Source organism: Phyllopteryx taeniolatus, chromosome 17 (genome assembly GCF_024500385.1).
Source record: "Phyllopteryx taeniolatus isolate TA_2022b chromosome 17, UOR_Ptae_1.2, whole genome shotgun sequence".
In the NCBI taxonomy this organism is placed as follows: Eukaryota; Metazoa; Chordata; class Actinopteri; order Syngnathiformes; family Syngnathidae; genus Phyllopteryx; species Phyllopteryx taeniolatus.
The window spans coordinates 13,225,176-13,247,923 of NC_084518.1; the positions used below are offsets into that span (position 1 = coordinate 13,225,176).

At 41.3% G+C, this 22,748-nt stretch overlaps 1 protein-coding gene across 2 annotated transcripts in view; it reads right to left on the minus strand.

The window, feature by feature from the left end:
• LOC133467437 (gamma-aminobutyric acid receptor subunit beta-2) overlaps window positions 1-22,748 on the minus strand; it is a 63,125-nt gene that overhangs the window by 36,322 nt on the left and 4,055 nt on the right. For both annotated transcript variants that reach the window (XM_061752306.1, XM_061752307.1), the window contains exon 4: window positions 169-389. In XM_061752306.1, coding sequence (XP_061608290.1) covers window positions 169-389 — 221 coding nt within the window. The remainder of the gene's footprint in view (window positions 1-168; window positions 390-22,748) is intronic.

A 22,748-nucleotide genomic window follows, 5' to 3' on the forward strand; every position in this document is an offset into this window, starting at 1 on the left:
AGGTCACTTCATCAGTGTTATATTATTAGCTATGGGGCAACATCGCATCTCACATCAATAACTTTGCCTATCTGTGTCTAATGAGATAATTACCTGGCAAGAGAAAACTGTTGAGTCATTGACATCAAAAATAAAACTGGATAAAATAGTGGCTGAGTGAAAGCTCACCTGAGCCCATAGAGCACAGTACCATCCGGGTGCAGTCGGATCATTCTGTTTTTCACAGTGACACCGTGGACGAAAGACTTCTTGTCGTTGAGGAAGTAGGTGTCAGGCACCCACAGCTGGTCGGCCACGCGGTTATCTAAGGTCAGGTTGAGGGGAATCTCTGAATAGGACAAGCGCTTATCTCGCCAGGCCTGCTGGAAGTACATCGTCAGTGTGTAGTCCTGTAAGCGAGGGAACAAAGGAGTATGCGCAGTGACAAAAAGAAGTTTAACGTGTTAAAAGAGATAAATGAAGTATGGATGTGGGAGCAAAGAGAGAGGAGAGAGGGTTACACTTAAAAGCAAGATGTTTTACACAGCTGTTCTGTGATATAGTACTTCTACATGGCCACCTTTCATTTAAGAACCACACTGGCCTTCAATATTAGATGAAGCCAACTTAAAATGCGAGCGTAACAGCACAAGTATAAAGAAAAAGAACTGTCAGAACAAATTGAAGGACATGCCTTCTCTTTCTAGCATTGGGAGAAGTGAAAAGACACTGAAATGTGCCTTACCATACTTTATTATACAGAAAAATCTTTTGAACATATTTTCCGCCATGTGCTGTCATCATAGTGTACATTTACTGTTTTAAACATTGGTTTACAATGTTCAAGGGTCCAATGTTCTGGTTGTCACTTTCCTTTTTAATTTTTCATAGATTTATAGAATCCTGGCAAATCAGACGCAGCCGAGACGACACATCAGCCTACATAGGTTTGCTATATCAAGACAGACATGCCAAATACATGTAAGTGGTACATGTTGGGAGGAACGGCCCCCCCGATCAGAACCCGAGCGGTGTTCTGTTATTGGACTTCTGTGCTCATCACGGATTGTCCATAACGAACACCATGTTCAAGCATAAGTGTGTCCACACGTGCACTTGGCACCAGGACACCCAAGGTCGCAGTTCGATGATCGACTTTGTGGTCGTGTCATCGGACTTGCGGCCGCATGTGTTGGACACTCAGGTGAAGAGAGGGGCTAAGATGTCAACTGATCACCACCTGGTGGTGAGTTGGCTCCGACGGTGGGGGAAGATGCTGGTCCGACGTGGCAGGCCCAAACGTATTGTGAGGGTCTGCTGGGAACGTCTGGCAGAATCCCCTGTCAGAAGGAGTTTCAACTCCCACCTCCGACAGAACTTTGGTCAAGTTCCGGGGGAGGCTGGGGACATCGATTCCGAGTGGACCATGTTCCACGCCACCATTGCTGAGGCGGCCGACCGGAGCTCTGGCCTGTCGTGGCGGCAATCCCCCAACCCGTTGGTGGACACCAACGGTGAGGGATGCCGTCAAGCTGAAGAAGGAGTCCTATCGGGCCTTTTTGGCCTGTGGGACTCTTGTGGCAGCTGATGGTTACCGGCTGGCCAAGCGGAATGCAGCTCTGGTGGTCGCTGAAGCAAAAACTATGGGAGGAGTTCGGTGAGGCCATGGAGGAAGACTTCCGTACAGCTTCGAAGAAATTCTGGTCCACCATCCGGCGTCTCAGGAGAGGAAAGCAGTGCACCACCAACACTGTGTATAGTGGGGATGGGGCGCTGCTGACCTCGACTCAGGACGTTGTGAGTCGGTGGGGAGAATACTTTGAAGATCTCCTCAATTCCACCGACACGCCTTCTCATGAGGAAGCAGAGTGTGGGTTCTCTGAGGCGGGCTCTCCTATCTCTGGGTTTGAGGTCATCGAGATAGTTAAGAAGCTCCTCGGTGACAGGGCCCAGGGGGTGGAGAGCCCGGAGTTCCTAAAGGCTCTGGATGTTGTGGGGCTGTCCTGGTTGACACGCCTCTGCAACATTGCGTGGACATCAGGGACAGTGCCTCTGGATTGGCAGACTGGGGTGGTGGTCCCCCTTTTTAAGAAGGGGGACCGGAGTGTGTGTTCCAACTACAGGGGGATCACACTCCTCAGCCTCCCTGGTAAGGTCTATTCAGGGGTGCTGGAGAGGAGGGTCCGTCGGGAAGTCGAATCTCAGATTCAGGAGGAGCAGTGTAGTTTTCGTCCTGGCCGTGGAACAGTGGACCGCAGGGTCCTCGAGGGTGCATGGGAGTTCGCCCAACCAGTCTACATGTGTTTTGTGGAGTTGGAGAAGGCGTTCAACCGTGTCCGTCGGGGAGTCCTGTGGAGGGTGCTTCGGGAGTATGGGGTACCGGACCCCCTGATACGGGCTGTTCGGTCCCTGTACGACCGGAGTTAGAGTTTGGTCCGCATATCCGGCAGTAAGTCGGACTTGTTCCCGGTGAGGGTTGGACTCCGCCAAGGCTGCCCTTTGTCACCGATTCTGTTCAGAACTTTTATGGACAGAATTTGTGTGAAGAGTGTGAAGCGGCTGGGATGAGAATCAGCACCTCCAAATCTGAGACCATGGTCCTCAGTCGGAAAAGTGTGGCGTGCCCTCTCCAGGTCGGGGATGAGATCCTGCCCCAAGTGGAGGAGTTCAAGTATCTTGGGGTCTTGTTCACGAGTGAGGGAAGAATGGAACGGGAGATCGACAGGCGGATCGGTGCAGTGTCTGCAGTTATGCAGACTTTGTATCAGTCCGTTGTGGTAAAGAAGGAGCTAAGCCGAAAGGCGAAGCTCTCGATTTACCGGTCGATCTACGTTCCTACCCTCACCTATGGTCACTAGCTGTGGGTCGTGACCAAAAGAACAAGATCCCGGATACAAGCGGCAGAAATGAGTTTCCTCCGCAGGGTGTCCGGGCTCTCCCTTAGAGATAGGGTGAGAATGTCGGTCATCCAGGAGGATCTCAGAGTAGAGCCGTTGCTCCTTCACATCGAGAGGAGCCAGATGAGGTGGCTGGGGCATCTGATTCGGATGCCTCCCGGACGCCTTCCTGGTGAGGTGTTCCGGGCACGTCCCACCGGGAGGAGACCCCGTGGATGACCCAGGACACGCTGGAGAGGCTACGTCCTTCGGATGGCCTGGGAACGCCTCGGGATCCCCCCGGAAGAGCTGGATGAAGTGGCTGGGGAGAGAGAAGTCTGTGCGTCCCTGCTAAAGCTACTGCCCCCGTGACCCGACCCGGATAAGCGGTAGAAAATGGATGGATGGATGGTACATGTAGTGACCTGTCTTTTTGGAGTAGCTTGTAATTTAATAAGATGTATCTCCCACATGCCACAGAAAAGCTACTAGATCACAATAAAACGGTCACAGATTGTCAAAATAAATCCTATTTTGTAAGAGCTTCAAGGAATGAAAAGGTCATTTGGCCTCAGTGGTACACACTGATTTGTGACTAAAGCATGATCAATTGTTTTTCCACTTCTGCGGAAAGTAAAAGAACAAGATGGCAAAGTTTAGTTGCATGGGCACCGCTGTATAGATATTGCAATATTGTAGATTGTTGGTGGAGAGCAGATGGCATGATGTTCCCCAAACAGCGAAGTTAGCATGTTAAGACACACACACACCCCCATTAGCTTCTAATGGAGCTGCTTCAAACCAGTACGTCTGCTACGGAACTTCTATACATGATACAGTCTGAGCAGTGGCGAGCCGAACATTTGGTACCTGGGCCTTCACCGACCCAACTTCATTCACCTCTTAATACTGCCGTGATCATGTTGCAATTACATTATACAAGCCCTAGCTTGACTTATGAGTTTAAATCCTCTGTTACCATGCTTGCACCTCAAAAGGCAGCTCAAATAATCTTTCTCTATTAAAATGAATGGAAATGCCATTAACCTGTTCCGGTGCCTTAAAATAATATCAAAAATAGCACTCTACATTATTGTACTTTACAGAAACATACAGTAATAACATAATTCAAAAGAATGTCAATGTTAAGAATTAAATAGTTTGTGCATCATGATAATGATAATGCTGGTCAGTTTTGTTGTATGCTCTATCTATCTTTTTATTTATTTATTTTTTTTTAGCCTTGAAGGTTTATAATTACCAGGACATGGATGCGAGTTTCCTTAGCCTTCCTGTGTTTATGTTTTGCATTGTGTGTAAGCATTAAGGTAGCTAAACTTTTCTTCGACAAAGTAAATGTGATTTGGTTAAATGCACAGTTAATTCTCCTTGTTTCATGTTTAGTTTCAAGTGAACTGGGAGTGACAATAAAAAGCTTGAAGCAACCACCTGGCCTCTTTGAAGAATTGTTGACTATATCTGCCAAACTGCTGCTTGTTGTGAAGTTCACTTCCACCATAGATAGCGCTCATAACTAAAATTTTTGCTCACAACTCAAGACACGAGTGATGGGTCTTATCCCGGAAAAAAATCATAATTTGGGTCAATTGCTGAGGCACCACTGTACAGTACTATACGAAAACGGAATATAACAGCTTGCAAGTGTGCCGTGTACATCACAGCTCAACATCTGAATCAATACTTATTTAATAGCGTGACAAAATTGTGAAAAAAAAATGCAAATAAAGTACATCATACTCACCAGAGATGCTGATTATTAAATGTGTGCAAATTGCTACGGACATGTTTACCTAGTCACAATTAGCTAGAGACACATACACACAAAGCGGAAACCTGTTAATAATTCATAAACAAACAGGAATTCCTTTTTCATCGCCTGTGAAATTCTGCAAGATAAATCTAGGACACCATCAGCCCCCACAATCATTCAGGAAAAAAATCATCTTTTTATATAAACTATAACTCTTACATAAACTTCCTTTCTCAAGGAACTTTCTTTTGCCATGACTGACATACCCATTTCCTGGCAAAGAAACTTGAGCATGCATTTTTGAACATGTCTGGTAGATACAAACGCGATTATTTCAGAGCACCTTCGGGACTCGCATGTCGCCTGGAGGAGTTTGGGTAGCAGGATCATCTTTTATCCACTTCCAATTTGACACATTTTGTCATACTTGTTGTGAACCTTATGTAAAACCTTCCACTTGAAATTCTACATAATGTTGCATGGTAGCATTTTTGGCATTTGGCAGTGTAATTAGAACAATTCACGGTTAAAAACTTGATGTGTGATGTGTCACTGTACTAAAATATCTGATATGACTTGGAGAAACTATTTTTCTTTTTTTTTTGTTCCCACTCACACCAACTTCTAGCTGCACGTGCTGCTTTCGCAACACTTCCATTTCCAGTTGATGGTTATGTAACAGCTCACACTGGCATGCTGTGGATTGCAGCACGTGTGGATGAAGAGATGCTTTTTACCACAAAGCGTTTTAAACAAGCTACTCTGTACCCTACAATACAGACCATCTCGAGTGTTTTCTGACGCATGCTTATAATTAGTCTTTAAATGGCTTCAACACTGATTACACAAGCATTACAGATAGTCCAAGCCACTTAAATTCTTGTTTTGGGGGGATATTCATAATTATAGAGGCTCTATTTCAAAGCAAGCTGATGAGAATAGAATTTAGTCGGAGATAGTACAAAAACAGGCGGCACGGTGGACGACTGGTTAGAGCGTCAGCCTCACAGTTCTGAGGACTGGGGTTCAGTCCCCGGCCCCGCCTGTGTGCAGTTTGCATGTTCTCCCCGTGCCTGCGTGGGTTTTCTCCGGGCACCCCGGTTTCCTCCCACATCCCAAAAACATGCATGGTAGGTTAATTGAAAGCTCTAAATTGCCCGTAGGTGTGAATATGAGTGCAAATGGTTGTTTGTTTGTATGTGCCCTGCGATTGGCTGGCAACCAGTTCAGGGCGTACCCCGCCTCCTGCCCAATGATAGCTGGGATAGGCTCCAGCATGCCCGCGACCCTAGTGAGGAGAAGGGGCTCAGAAAATGGATGGTACAAAAACATGAACGTTGTATTTTTATTTATTTATTTTTTTTAACCTTCCTATTTACCTCGGTAGGATTTTAATCATCCCACCAATTCAATGAAAGTATATTTTGCCATAATTGTAATGAGACTAGTGGGTGGAAGTTTAAGGCTGGGGGAACACACTCCCTTGAGGTGCACCAGAGGATTCATGGGGAGGTGCAGCAACATGAGAAAAAGAAATTAAAGTAAAAAACACATTTTAATACTTCAAAAATACTGTATATAAAGAAAGTATGAGTGTAAAAGTCCCCTTTAATCCTTTTTAAGTGGACATGACAGCATTGCCAGGGTTAGTTAGGGTTCATAGCATTCATTAATTTTGGTTGAGTAAACAAACGTCCCTCTTATACAATACCTCTGAAATAAGAAACCTCCTATGAGCCTGGAGCAGTGATTCTCAGTGTGGTACGTGTACCACTAGTGCTACGCAGGCTCTCGCTAGCGGTCCCCAAAAGAATCTCTGAATTAAATGTTCAAAGTGTGCATAATGTTACAATGGATTTTTTTTTTTCAAGTACTGTCAATTTTTTTTAAGTATAGTTAAGTTGTATTTAACTTAAGTACAATGAATTGTATTGTGTATTTATTCTTTTATAACTGTTGTGTTTTCAGACATTTATGTAGGTGCAATTATATTTAAGTTTTATGTGAAATACATTTGCATGGTATATGTTTTTAAGTATAGTTTTTTTTCCTATATTTAAGTGCAGTGTTAATGTTAATATAATTTTGAATTAAATGCCTCGATATATAACAGTAATCGTGCTAATAAATTTACTGATCCACATCGAAACATTTTTGTTTTTTGTCTAATTACTAACTATAATGATTCCTTTTTGTACAAAATCCTACAAAATGTTGCGATAATAGACTCCACGGAGACCATTCTGCCTTGCAGTCTTAGAACTCATGGTTTTATCTGAAGACGTTCTGCAGAATGCATAATTCCGCCCATCACTTCCAGTCCACTTTTAAATCTGGATTCATCTCAAATAGACAACTGACAATCACTTTGGAGTAGAGTGGGTGCTGCGTAAGTGTGGCAGGGTTTTAAAAATTTCTATTGTCATCCCCCACAGCCTTTTATTGCAGCCTTATCTACTTGAGGAAGTTGTGTCTTGCTTTGTAGGATGGGCTCTGTGGAGGTGACATTGTGCCTTCGCCAAACATTCCTAAAAGACGACTATTGTCTGCCTCGTCGCGTTGTGGGAGGAGGAGGAGGATCTAAATTAGCAGAGCGACTTCAGTGACAGTGTGTGTGCATGGAAGTGCAAGTGAGGCTGTCATAATAACAGTCGTAATGAGCATCACCACATAAACTGTGCTAGCAGAGAGTGGGAGAGAGATGCAAAGCCAAAAGTAAGCAGGACTGATGCGGGAAGAATGACGGTAATTTATGAACATGCTGCAGCTCTGAGCTGTCAGGTTAAGGCAATACAAAGTAATCATGATATTCTCTATGCTATAAATTATTACTAAATGTAAAAATCTGTTGTAAAAAATCAGTAACCCTTCAGCAAGTTCCACAGCATAGCTCTAACAGACTATACACATTTTTTGTGGCTGATGTTGTAAACCAAAATTTGTCAATTAGTCAAGCTCAATGTGAGGTGGCCATCAGCCTTGACAAGCTTGGTAGACAGACAAAACATTTTAGATAGGTTCTAAATAATGACATGAATTAGATTGAAAGACTTGCTCAGGATCACCTCACATTTATGCAGTCACTTGCTGCTAGGCAGAATTTTTGGGACACTGTTAGGGGCGCCGTAAGGGGGGAAATTAATGACAAAATCAAAGACCCATGACTGACAGGGGCCCTAGAAAATGATATTTTGACATGGACATTTTGACATCTCTAGGCCCCAAATGGATGGTGGTCCCAGAGACACATTTTTGCCACCAGCCCCAATAAAAAAAAAAAAAGAAAACAAAATAAGAAAAATGTTTCCTATGCCAGTACCAATCACCGTACTGTTCCTTGGAGACATAGGGCTGAAGGATTCACCTCGACCAGCAAAAGGGCAAAGAAAATCGTCAGGAACACAGTCAGACTTTGGACACATACACATGGTAATTATTGACCAGTACGGTGGGGCGTCACTTTATGATAGTACCAAGATTTGACGTTTTGAGGTTCCGAACAACGGCGCGGCCTAAGAATGTCATGCGGTACAAGAAGACACACTGAGTTACTACCTTACTTACTGTTTTTAATTTGATAGAAATATTTATTGTAATTCTGACTTCACTACCACATTGAAGACGGATTTCGGTGTCTTCCAAGTTGTCGCCAGCATAGGAGCGGAAAACTGAGGACCGATGTATACGTATTATAGTTCATACGCATTTTTTTTTTCAATTGAAACACTACTCTGTAATAAATAGAAAATACCTATGGTCTGTCTATCCATATATCCATCCAGATTCCAGTATTTATCGTATACCGTATAAGGAGCCAAAAATGATAAAGTTATACAGCAATTGATCCACTAAGTAGCCCACATTCTTGGTTTATCATACAACGGTTTGTGTCTCATCCTCAGTTTTGTGTGTTTGTTTCTAAACAGCGGCACGGTGGCCGACTGGTTATAGCGTCAGCCTCACAGTTCTGAGGACCCGGGTTCAATCCCCAGCCCTGCCTGTGTGGAGTTTGCATGTTCTCCCCGTGCCTGCGTGGGTTTTCTCCGGGTACTCCGGTTTCCTCCCACATCCCAAAAACATGCATGAATTGGAGACACTAAATTGCCCGTAGGCATGACTGTGAGTGCGAATGGTTGTTTGTTCCTATGTGCCCTGCGATTGGCTGGCAACCAGTTCAGGGTGTACCCCGCCTCCTGTCCGATGACAGCTGGGATAGGCTCCAGCACACCCGCGACCCTAGTGAGGAGAAGCGGCTCAGAAAATGGATGGATGGATGGATGTTTCTAAACAATAACTAACGTTATTTAAATTGGTATGAACTTGAGGACAATAAAATCCATATCGATATCCATATTGAAGTAGAAATCATGGAAATTAATGGATCTCATCTGCCCGCACTGACCTCCGCTCACCTTTGGTCCTCCAAGTTGCACTGTCCACTAACCCTTCACATCAGATCCCCACCCCCATGCCACATGGCTGCTCTTGGATTAGGAACAATACCAAGTATTAATATTAATGTTATTCACGGGATATGTGATGTGTTTTTTTCCAGTCCTCACTCTAAGCCTTACATTGTTGCTTTTGGCTTCATTTGTACTGAATTCCTCTGTCCAGGGAGAAACACAATAAGTCCTTACAAAGTACCAGTGCACGACAAAATACAAGGTTTGACAATTTTCTGACATGCCACCAATGCAGTTATTCTTGAATCCCTCCAGAGCATCCATTCATCAACTCATCGCGTTGCACTCATATTGTCCTTTTCACACACAAGTGGCTGCATTTCCGGCAAACACCTTTGGCAATAAACATTTAACATATTCATATATTAAGTAAATCAGTGAGAAACACCATTCAAGCTTTAAAACATCAAAAGAGCTTGTTTCAAAATGATAGGTAAAACACCTGTGAATTGTGCCAGCATTTTAAAACATCCCAATCTCCCTCGACTCTGTAATGCCTGGATCAGAATGCAAGACAAATTTGTCAGACTTCTGCCATAAAATCTTGTCGTATCTCGGTCAGACAGCGGTAACACTACACGACATCTATTCCCATACCAACGTATCCCGTCTTTTACGATCACTGGGCTTTATCTTGTCAAATCATACACTGTCGGGGAAGCGGGACCAGAAAACGTGCCAGCTTTCACCGCAACTGTATACAACCGTTACCATGCAACAACAAGTTGTTGTCAAACAATGGATCTGTTGGGGAAAAAAAACAGGAAGAAATACAGGAAAATAAACATGCGGTGTCACGTTTTGGGCTGTCCATTCAAGAAAGGCTTGCGGTAGGTTCACATACTTTTAATACGATACGGCTAACAAGTAGGCAACAAAACATTATGTAGCCTAGCAAGCTAGTGCTAGCAATAACGCTTGTACGTAAACATGCTGATGTTCTGTCGAATCATGATCTAAAGCTTCGGTAAACACTGGTTTGTGCGTGTGAATAAATGCTGACAACGGCGAGGAAGTATGTTGACAACGGCAAGCAAGGGAAGCGATGCGCCGGTCACAATACGCAATTCGCAATACTGCTTGGCCTTACAGCCAAACAGGACAAAAAAGAAAAAAAAACAATACACAATCCTGTTGGTCGACATCAAGGTGTGCTGTTGGAGAGTTGTCGTTGATATGTCACACAGCATGGAAGCTATCCCAAGCAAATGCTAGACTTTTCATTTTGGCATCGTCAGGGTTATCGAAGGGCCAAATCGTTGGTCGTGGATTATGTCACACTACAAGACATTTTGTCGTTCCCGCCAAAAAATGTCTGGCCGATCTAGGAAATCGCCCACGATAGCTAATCGGGCCAATATCAGGGATAAAATCATGTAGTCTGATCTAGGCAAAAAGCTAATTTCTTCCATAAACAGGTCTTTTTTTAACCTCCCATACCATTTTGTGTCTCATCCATCACTTTGGCTACATTGCCATTTGATTCCTCGAAGGAAAACATTGGCTAAGATAGAGTTCTGATCCAGAATTGGGAGCTTCAGTGGCTTTAATTGATCCAGGTAGCCATCGGTCAACAGTGGAGTTGACCTGTGCCCTTTTCGGCTGATTGAAACCTGCTTGTGCGAAAAACTACTTTTTGCAAGAGGACAGACGATGGATCAAATAGACAGAAAAGACAAATGGGATGAAGTCAGAGCTGATATTGGCACGCCGGTAAAAAGAGGAGAATTTGGTTTGTGGTGAGGAGCAGCAGCTCTGCTAGAGAAAACGGCGACCACTTAGGTTACATATTTCTTTCTTCCGTCTACCCTTGAAGCCTGTTTTCCATTTGAGAGGTGCGGAATGGAGCGGTGGGCTTGTTAAGGAGGGATAAAGGGTTTCAAGGGGGTAAATGAAAGGCACCCAAAAGCTCAGCGGAGCGGCGATGCAAATTGCTTTTATTCTTCACAGCTTGCCACTTTCCACTATCTGATTGCAGCACCAGCGGTGACCTCCCTCTGATGGTTTCTCTTTCTGCCTTTATCCCCCGACCCTTTCCCCCCTTCTCCTTGCTTTCCCTATTTTCCCGTGTCCCATTTGCAGGAAAGTACATCCACGTTAATCTCATAAGAGCTCATGCTGTATATATTTGTACACTTTGGGGAAAGTAAAATACGAGCGCATGTGAGAACACTTCGGAGGTGAGTGTGGATGGTATTGTCATTTTGTCATTCAAAGTCTTTGGTCACTAAGAGATTTGTTGTTTAAGCATTGCTGTAAGGACCATAGATAACTAGAATGTCACTCAGTAGAGGGAAGACCTTGGCAGAACTGGTAACAAAAAAAAACATTTATATGTGCATGCATTTGTGTTTGTTTGTCAATGCATTCGTTATTTAGCATGCTATTTCCTGGTTCCTGTAGGATGACGAATGGGTTGTGCCATTAGGGGGAAAATGAATCCATCATTTCCTGTAACTGCACCTTTTTCCACGTCTTCACCAAAATAAAGTGAACCGCCCCTTTACTTGGAAATTGGTTTTGTATTTTTGTAATCCTGCTAAACATATCTGTCCCCTACTATTTACTCTTTTAAGGTTCGATCTCACTGGTGGAGACGTTGCCGACTGCCACAACTGATTAATCGTGGCGATTCAGGAGACCAAAATATTGTAAAGTAGCAGAGATGTCTCCGCATTTGAGACTTGAAAATGTTGGAGTGCTCTTTTCTATGTTGAGGGTTTTTTGGCTTTTGACTGACTTTTTGGGGTCTGTTTGGATGGGGATTCTGTAAAGAGAACTTTTCAAAAACTCAACTACGTCATTGTTATCTGACCATATGCTAAATTGACCTTGAAGAGTCCCTTTAATCAGTCATGTCCTATGACCTTTAAAAGTCGATGCAACCTCCCTTTTCACGTATTTTCTATAATTCCTTTAATTTACCCAAACCTGCTGGAGAAAAATGTGATCTCACCGCACCTCAGCCCATGCTGCACTATCATCCATCTACTTCAGTGTCTTCAAAAAGCCCTCCAACAACAGCAAGCGGCTTTCAATTTCCTGTGCCACACTGTCCTCTTGCCGCCAGCGACAGGCTATGAGGAGCCTAGCGGAGGGCACAGCTTCTCCAAAGAGGCCTAATAATAAACATGGCAGCCCCCACCGAGCTGAGTGACATACAGTATATTCCCCAGTCTCCCAGCAGCTGAATACGGACTCCTTAATATTCAAGCGTTGTAGCTGGAACAGCTTGTGCACTGCATGGAGTCAATCTAGAACACACATACACAGAGTCTTCTGCAGGGGTTTCATTTGCCCTGTTTCTTCTAGCATGAATAATTAAGTTTTACACTGTTGTATCAGCAAAAGGCGGCACGGTGGACGACTGGTTCGACCGTCTGCCTCACAGTTCTGAGAACCGGGGTTCAATCCCCGACCCCGCCTGTGTGGAGTTTGCATGTTCTCCCCGTGCCTGCGTGGGTTTTCTCCGGGCACTCCGGTTTCCTCCCACATCCCAAAAACATGCATGGTAGGTTGATTGAAGACTCTAAATTGCCCGTAGGTGTGAATGTGAGTGCAAATGATTGTTTGTTTGTATGTGCCCTGCGATTGGCTGGCAACCAGTTCAGGGTGTACCCCGCCTCCTGCCCGATGATAGCTGGCATAGGCTCCAGCATGCCCGCGACCCTAGTGAGGAGAAGTGGCTCAGAAAATGGATGGATGGGTATCAGCAAAACTAATAAAGTTCAGTTGGACTTACAGAGACAGTTAACATGACGAGAAAGACGTTTAGGATACATAGGCTACCTGACAGCTATCAATGTCTGATGTGTATTATTTAATCTGTCCAAAGTCATATACACTTAGGTACTTAGAAAACCTCTGGCAAGAGCAATGATGTCAATCAATTTAATCCCTCCATTTCTGTTTCCTGATCACATCACATAAGCCTCAATCATAACTGCCCCATATGTCAATGAAAAGGTTTTGATCATAATATTCATATATAACCCGAATGGAATTACAAACTAGGGACTAATAATAATCCATCAATTTTCAGTAGCGCTTCTCCTTATTAGGGTTGTGGATGAGCTGGACCCAATCACAGCTTACTTTGGGCGAGAGGCGGGCTTTTCCCAGACAATTGCAAGCCACAAACAACCACACACACACACACACACATTCACACTTGTGCACCATTTCGTCTTCAATGAACCGAATGCGTTTTTTTAATGTGGGAGGAAGCCAGAGAACCTTGCCTCCAATGCCAGCTTGCCAATGTTTTGGGGCTGTCAGTTTTCAAATTCAGAAGAGCACTACTGCAAGAAAACCACACCGCATTGAATGCAACTCCTGAACCGACACAATGGAGGAGAATGAAGGTCTCTTGTATAGACACATTTTATCCAAAAGGTTAGTTGTGCAACTTTGTTGCTAAATAGGTTTCCTGTAAGTATATGACCTTAAGCTTTCAGACACAATGTAATGTCCTCTCTGGTATCATTAGATTGACTTTTTCATCGTTTATTTTGGCCTGGACATTGCTATGAAGAAGCTCGCTGCCAATGGTGAATTGAATTTAGAGGCACCATTGTTTTCCAGAAGCAGGGATGCTTAGTTTAGGCAGTTGGCAGCTGTGCAGCTTAACAGACGACATACAATTTATTAGAGTCAATTGGGGCATCTGCAAGCCCTCTTTGTGTCCCTGGAGAGGAATGTTGGAGTTAAAGGACATTCGGAGAGAGACGAGAAGGGCAAGCGAGGACAAGGACCACACAGTTTATTAGTGAAGGATTATCAAATGCTTGAAAATCCCGATGGAAGATGTAAAAAAAAGTTGACAAAGGTTTCCCTCTCCATTGTTATCAGTGACCAAATAGTATTCTACGTTATGAGTGAAACTCCATGTAGTGTGTTTTTCTGGACATACTGCACTCTTATGTGAACATAGGCGTCACTAAAGCTTTGAATAGCAGTGACGCACACACATCCACACACACCGCATGCATTATGGAAGGCTGGAAATTTACTGCTTTTCAACTAGAGTGTGAAATGCAAAACACCACGTACGTACACACAATGTCCACAAGAATCTATTGAATGGAGACATTGCTGGGTCGATGGTGAGTAAGGAGCCTGTAATCAACCCTTACCTGAATGTCAACTCAACAATGATTTAAATTTAAATCCAGCCCATCAATGCCCTTCCAAGAAAAACACAACAAAATGAACGTTGAAACAAAACATTGCATTATTAAAAACATTTTAAATATAAAACAAACTTTAAATGAAACTAAGGATAAAAGCTCGGTATACTATCCATTACAATATTTTCTATAAATACAGATTATAATGTATTAGAAAAAATACCATACCATTGTCGATTTCCTAACTTCTTACTACATATGTATGGCGTTTTCAGTGCATATCTTGTTTCTTGTAAAGTATATACATTGATACTTGCTGTCTGCTCTTGCCTTTTCATGTAATGCTGCTTTAACAAGCTCTAATATTATGTCTTGTTGTAGTGTATCTAATAGTGTCTTAATTTATGTCACAGTATTGTATCTTATTGCATAAACTCTTATCATACACTCTTTAACTCATTCACTGCCGTGGATGTTGATATTTGTCAACTGGAATCTAACAATTTACTGACACATACCGTAATTTCTCGTGTATAATGCTCCTTTTTCACCCCCAAAATTGTCAAAAGTCAAGAGTGCGCATTATACATAAGTACAGGGGCAAATGGAAAAAAACGTTTACATTTTATAAATTCTTTGAAAACAAATAACAAAATACAGATAATACTTCATGTTTTGATCATATGGGTATGAGCAAAATCATGCATTATAAAAATGCATTATACATAGGTAGAAGGGTTTTCCAGAATTTTGAGGTTAACTTTGGGGGTGCGTATTATACATGGGTACACACGAGAAATTACAGAAGTTGTCAAGTACGTTTTACAATGGGTAGTCATGGAAGAGGGTCTTGCTCAGCTTATCTGTGAAGATTTTTGGAAACCACTGTAATGACTAAGAGATCCTTTGGATGGTGACGTTGAATCACTTTGGATTTGAGATTAGCACATTTTTTTTGTTGAAGATACAGATTAGGGGGTGATTGTCATCTTGTCACATTGATTATGAGGGAGAGAAATGCCAACATGTTGAAAGTCAGACAGGTTTAGGCACCTGATGTACATGTACGTGTGATATAAAGTGTGTGTTGCGATGGTTTGAAAAACTAATGCAGTTCATGGAGTGGATGGTGAACACAATGTAAAAATACCCTCACGCGAGCCATGTGGTGAGTCAGTGTCGCTCACAGCGTTTTTTTTTCTGGTGGAAGAAGAGTCTACTCTTTCTTTTGGTAGATTTGGTGCATATATTGTCACAGAACGCAATATTCTGCGGGTCTTGAAAGATCAGTCAAAATGCTTTAAAATGACAGGCAATTTCGTGAACTCTGCTTTGAAAACAACAAAATGTAAACAAAATTCCGTACTGTTTTTTAGTACTTACAAGGAGGTTCTCAATTTCCTCAGACCTTATCAAAAAATTATTAGGACATTGGGAAGTTTCCCACTTCACTTTCACAACTCCAACTGTGCTGACATTGGGCGTAAAGTTGCATTTGTTTTGCCTCCCTTTTGAAGACTCCAAACAAATGTGATGGAGAAAGTCCTTGTTCCTTTCAAGGCCTTTCTATCACTTGCTTTTAGTGTGCTTCACAATGATTGTGGGAAAAACACCTGCCTTCTCGGCTGTATACCCATGACACATTGTGTGTGTTTATTCTGACAACAAGCTCTGATAAAGCAGCCCCGGAGTTCAGTGCTCTATTGGAGGCCGACAATGTGACTGCAAGAAGCTGTTAAGTGGTTAGCGTGAGGTAGATAATACTGACCCAACAGTTGAGAGGTTGTGATGACTAGCCAGAAAACATGAGAATACATATTTGGAGTTCACTAGAAACACATTTATCACCCAACCTCCCAGCAACGCCTTGTTGTCTACATTGTGAAAACCTTTACATTTGAAGTATCCATCCATCCATCAATTTTCTGAGCCGTTTTTCCTCACTAGGGTCGCGGGCGTGCTGGAGCCTATCCCAGCTATCATCGGGTAGGAGGCGGGGTACACCCTGAACTGGTTGCATTTGCAGTATACACTATTTATTTTACTTTGTCTTTTGCCTCTAAATGTAAAGTTTGCTGTACGCTCACCAAGCATAAGTAAGTAAAACTTTCTTGATCAGACCGGATCACATTCATTTGTGCCTCTTGGAACAATGAAAAAAATGGTCTACTTGTTACGAGGCCGAGTTAATAGTACCAAATTTGTATTGCATTGTATTTTTTTTTATTGATAAAGAGATGCAAGTCAATATAATGCTGCTAATATTCCAAAATGCATGTTGAATAAATATAAGTCTTCAGCCACTCTTTCAGGAACTATGGTATCTCTGGGTCAAACTGTAATCACAAACTTCATTCTCCTCCACTAAAGAACAGTGAGTACGAGCAGACTAACGAATACGGCAGTGGGCCAGTGGACTCAGATGGTCAGACAATTAACCCACTTTGATTTGTAACTGTCTAATCCCCCTCGCAGGCCAAAGCGCAAAACTTGTGTCATCATTCAATGCAGAGTGGAACACGTGGACACAGCTGAGAGTGGAGATAGAAAAAAGGACAACACTAACTTGGCATCAATATTGTTTAGGTGTTCCTAATGGAGAAAGAAAACTCAAAACTCAAATGATCATGGTCAATTTCCAATGTACGTGTAACATATTTGCTAGTGTTGCATTCAAGTGTCTGTGCTTTTCTGCATTCAGAACAATGAATTAGTACAGTATGTCTCTTTAGGGAGACGTATAGGTACACCTACCAGCATGAATAATGCATCTCAATCTTGGATTTTTTGTTTTTACACTTTAACCAAACATCCCCTGTGACTTCTATAAAAGATTGGTCGATTTGTTTAGAATGTATGCAGAATATGAACATTAAAGTATACTGTATGCAATTCTTATATCTTTCATTGTAGTGATTTTGTCAAAGAATGTCATGTGGGAAATAGGCAGGGATGTTTAGAAGTGTTATGTAAATGAAACCTAGAGGATATTTACCACCCTTAGCATTACTATATGCAGCAAACCCAGGCTTTAATTGACATACAGTAGATGCAAAAAATTGGAATAAGTTTATTTCATTCATCAAAACCAGTTTGGAAAACTTGAAACCGGCAAATAAAATTTACTTATTTGGATCTGTATACAATTAATCAAGTAAGAGTACTGTTACTTTAGAATGATATGACTCAAGTAAAAGTAAAAAGTAGTCTTCCAAATAATTACCTGAGTAAGAGCAAGAAAGTACTCAGTGAAGAAACTACTCTAATACTAACTAACTAGTCAGTAACTTCAGATTTTAAAAAAAAATAAGAGCATTAACGTCAAATAAAATAAAAATATGAATGTGCCAATTCAGATATTACTGAGCAATATCGCTTAATCTAAAACGTAATAAATAAAATGTGTTTGTAAAATAAAAAAAAATAAGGCAAATTCAGCGCCAAGAAATGGTCCTAAAATGTATTCTTTGTACTTATTAAACAGCACAGGTTCACCAGGCAGATTACAAAAACAGGAACAAGGCTGCAGTGGATAGAAAAAGTATGACATATTTTTGTAACGTAAAATAATTTAGCCCAAATAAATCATCTTAAAACATTTTTCACCATTAATGTGACCTTCAATTTGTACAACTCAACTGATTTATTTTTTTATCTTTTTGAGAGGGGTGGTGAAAATAAACAACTCAAATAAACCTGACTGACCTGGACTTGACATTTAACTTGCTGCCTTCTTGGCCAGGTCACCATTGCAAAAGAGATGTGTTGTTTGGTCTTTTACCTGGTTAAATAAAGTTTAAATAAAATTAATAAAAATAAATCTGGTTGCACAAGGATGCACTCCCTCTTATAACTGACATGTGGCTCTGTTGAGGACTAACAGATCGCATTCAAATTTATGGTCTATGGGAGTCAACACACACCTGCTACCATTTCAATTTTGAAGTGCCCCAAACCAACAACACATGCATAGTGCCTTGCAGAAACATTATTTGCATTATCCACTAAATTGACTGAATGAAGAAGAACGAGAGAGAGAACAGAACATATCCCAGAAGACACATGTTTTACAGTTGCTTGTGACTATAAAATAGGGCTGATGCTGGCATATGCATGGCCAAAACAACAGCAAATACATCTGCAACTTGCCACAAGGTGTTTTCTCAAGTTCGAAGTGGACTGAAATATCCAAGTTTGGGCAGTGACAAAATGACGCTGCATGTTAAACCTATTGTTTTTCGTTCTGCAATGGAAACACGAGTCAAGCGCGGCTGTCACGAGTCACTGTGATTGGCCCGCGAAGCCCAATAGAAGAGTTTGTGTGCGGACATGTGACTTTCATGTATCCTTTGATTGGTGAACTTGAGTTGTTACTTCAGTAAATGTAACGGAGTAAATATAGCACATTCCTATCCACCGCTTATAATTAATAATTTCCTCTGCCCACTATGTGAATTTTGTATTTAACTTAATTGAAACTCTTTAAAGATCTAATTAACTGTAAAGTATGCTTCAAGGTCCGAAAACAACAATGTTGATATTTTGCCAGCGATAACGTGTGTAAAAATACAAGAAGAGCAGAAATTGAACAATATCTTCATTGAAGCAAAGAACTGGTATTCCACTATGTGCAATCTTACCCATCCATCCATCCATTTTCTGAGCCACTTCTCCTCACTAGGGTTGCGGGCGTGCTGGAGCCTATCCTATGTGTCATCGGGCAGGAGGCGGGGTACACCCTGAACTGGTTGCCAGCCAATCACAGGGCTCATAGAAACAAACAACCATTCACACTCACAATCATGCCTACGGACAATTTAGAGTCTCCAATTAATGTATGTTTTTGGGATGTGGGAGGAAACCGGAGTGCCCGGAGAAAACCCACGCAGGCACGGGGAGAACATGCAAACTCCACACAGGCGGGGCCGGGGATTGAACCCGGGTCCTCAGAACTGTGAGGCTGACGGTCTAACCAGTCGGTCACCGTGCCGCCTACAATCTTACCCATAAACCATATTAATATTAATAACAGGAAACAATTTAATACAAAATACACGTTTTGCTCACCGGAGAGCAACAGCATTGATTTCTGATGTTGGCAGAGCAATGTGATATTTTGACAGAAAACTCAAGAAATGATTTAATACAAAAATACAGTTCAACTATCGATATCTGATTTTAATGAATCCATACTGCATTGTTCCGATGCAATGTCATGATATTCCTTAAAACATTCCGATTTTGCACATAAAAGATACAAAACAATTACTGTATATCGGTGAAATAATTAAAAACAACAGTATCACTATCATTTGAGGTATTGTTACTGTACAGAGAGAGATGGTGATGCTATAAAGTGTCACATTTTGCCAAGTATAAAGCCATTTTGCAATCTTACGCATATAAAATAAAATAAACAAATTAGATAATTTCATACAATAGTGGACAGTGAGTGAGTCAAACCCCAACTTGCTCCTTTGATGTTTGTGGTTACCTTATTATTGTAGTATATCTTACATATTTTATTTTTCCTAATGCAATACAATTTCCAGGAAGGCAACAATGTATCTTACTTAATTTAATAAGAATTCTTTACAATATTTGAATAGATCGTCAAATGCTACAGCATGAAAAGGACAATTTTCCAGCAATATCCATCCATTTTCCATACCGCTTATATTTTCCCGCAATATGATTTTTTTTAAATGTGAAAGCACATCGATACATAATCCAACACTGTATATTTTGGCCTAGAAAGGTGGTTCTCACATCTTAAAAGTTTGCAGTACCTGACTCTTGGCTTAAAATCCAACTCAATTTGAAATCCGCTCACTTACTTCTCAGAGCCGTGAGAGGGCCAAACAAAGTGTTGTCATTTCATTGTGATACCTGTTTCACAGAATAGCGCAGTCATGCTTACATCATGACAGACAATGTGTGAGGTGTCAGTCACAGAAACAGCTCCTGCAATGTTTCCAACTGTGAAAACAACATCTCGACTGATAAAGGTCTCCCAGCTTAGGTCCCGAAACTTCACCCCTCAGCTGTGTCTGTGTGACGAGTGTCGCTTATTTAGCATATAAGTCAGGTCTGTTTGTTATATCTGATATTTAGCTTTTGTCCAATGGGCCATGCATCAACCTGTGTCCTTTGTTTCTACTGCAGCCTGACACACACTGACAAAACACTTTATCGGTGGCAGCAAGTCAAATCATCACAACGTTTTGCATTGACTCATATGGTACATTTACAATGATCTTGTAATAACAGGAACATTGTTTATCGATGACAATGATGTCAGAACAGTCGCAATTGACGTGAAAATGTAATGTGCATTCCACGCCAGTAGTAGGCGATGTCAACTGTTTGTCTTCCCGAATAAAATCATCTTTTGAATATTGGAAATTAGATTTATTTTATTTTATTTATTACTTTATATTAGACACATTAAAGGTTTAGTAAATGTACATTTTAGTGGAGTTATAAATTAGCACCTACTGCCTTTTGGCGCCAGTATGTTTTTTTAAATTTTTTATTGTGATTAAAAACATCTACCTTGACACCTGTTTTCAAAAGATGCGGGTCCCAAAAACACTAAACCGTGTGACAACATTTTGTATTTTTTGTTGTTCTTCTAGATACTTTTGTTTCAATTTTTAGTATTTTATGTAGTTTTTTGGATAAAATGAAGCCTCTATTTTTATCATTTGAGTGACAGTAAACCATAGGGTGTTACTCGCGATACAATACTATTGCAATATTTTGACAATGACAAAGATAATACAATACGAGGATTGTTCGATAATCGCACATTAAGCACGCAAACCCATTAAAGAAATTAAATCTCATTTCATAATATATCCTGAGTAAAAGATTAATCTCTGCTGTTTTGAATGTTAAAAAAAAAAATCCCTGCCAAGTTCTGCACACTGACACCAGACAACAATGACCACTTGCAAAATATAATGAGATTAAATACTGTATAAGAAATCGAGCAACTGTACTGCCTTAACAAAGACAATGCAGTGGACCATGCAGGGGATCGAAACTTGGTGCGACCACGAATAGCAAAAATCTGGGAATACTCGACACCCTTTTATAATTGCCACGAAAAAAAAAAAGACGATTCTGCCATGGATCGAGTCAAAAAAAAAATTAAAATAAGCGAATAATGTTGAATAGGTTTCCCCAATAGAGGTGAATTTGCAAATGTCGAACGGCGAATATGTGAGCTTCCACTGTGCTGTAATGCTATTTTTTGAGTGACATGCTCAGTTATTAATTTAACAATATGTTCATTGTAGTTGTAGTTTTCAGTGGCACGGAACTGTAATGCACCATAGTGTGTATTACACAGTGGCCACCTGCTATTTGCAGGGGTAGGGATAAACCAAACCCTGAATAGCAAAAAATCTGTAATGAATTGATGCGCCCTTATAATTGTCATAAAAAAACAACAACAACAACAAAAATGAATAAAACACAAAAAGGTGAGTAAGAGGGGGTTTCTGTGAATAATGGGGGATGGATTCCAAAAATAAAATCTGCAAATGCGGAAATGCGAATATGCAAGGGTACACTGTACACTATTGTCATGTGAACCAAGAGCCAAAGGAACATCACTTTTAGACGTTTTAAGTTGACTACAGTCCCCCTCAGTTTAAATAAATGGTTTTCCATGAATAACAAGTAAATTAACCTTGAAAGCTTGAATATACTTGTTTGCGACATAATATCGGAACATTTCCCACAAGAATTGAAAATAGAAGAAAATACAAGTTGCTTCCTTGCTTTTCCGCTAAAACGTCTTCTGGGAGTACTATCTGACAAGAGGTTGATGTGTCTCTGAGAAGTTTTGTTCATTCATCCACAAGAACATGTTTGAGTTCCAAGCTCAATGATGTTGGACCTGAGATAGACCTGGCTTAAAATCTTCACTGCGTGAATGGAGCATTGTCACTCGGTTGGTGTGGCAAAAGATAACATGATTAAATACAGCATGAGCTGGTGATAGCTGCGGAACTCATGTATCTAGCCCCACCCATGCACGATTGTTTGTGGATGTGGATGAAAAATTAATCCTATTCAGGATAAAAATCATATAGTTGTATTTTTGTTGTTATTGTTGTTAACACTTTCAAAAAGATGAAGTCAGCGTAGTCGAATTAATATCATTTTTAAAGCTCTCAGGTGCGGATGAGATATTACACAGCGAGTAAGTGGCTCCACAATCTTCCCTCCCTTTTATTATCATATGGAAAGCAATAATCTCTTCTCGCCTTTCAGCCAACATCCATAATAATATATCTGTATGATATATTGTAGAGGCGTCGCAGACGGCCCATCCGGGATCTCCTTTGCTGAGCTTTTCTCAAAATAACTTCACAAGCAGAGTCTAAAATAGCAATGACAGAAATGCATTTGCATGATTCTCATATGTCAAAAATATGAATATTCGAGCTTCACATTGGGCGGCCAGGCCACCTGCCTCGGGTCAAATGTGTAACATGACATTGGTATTCGGAGT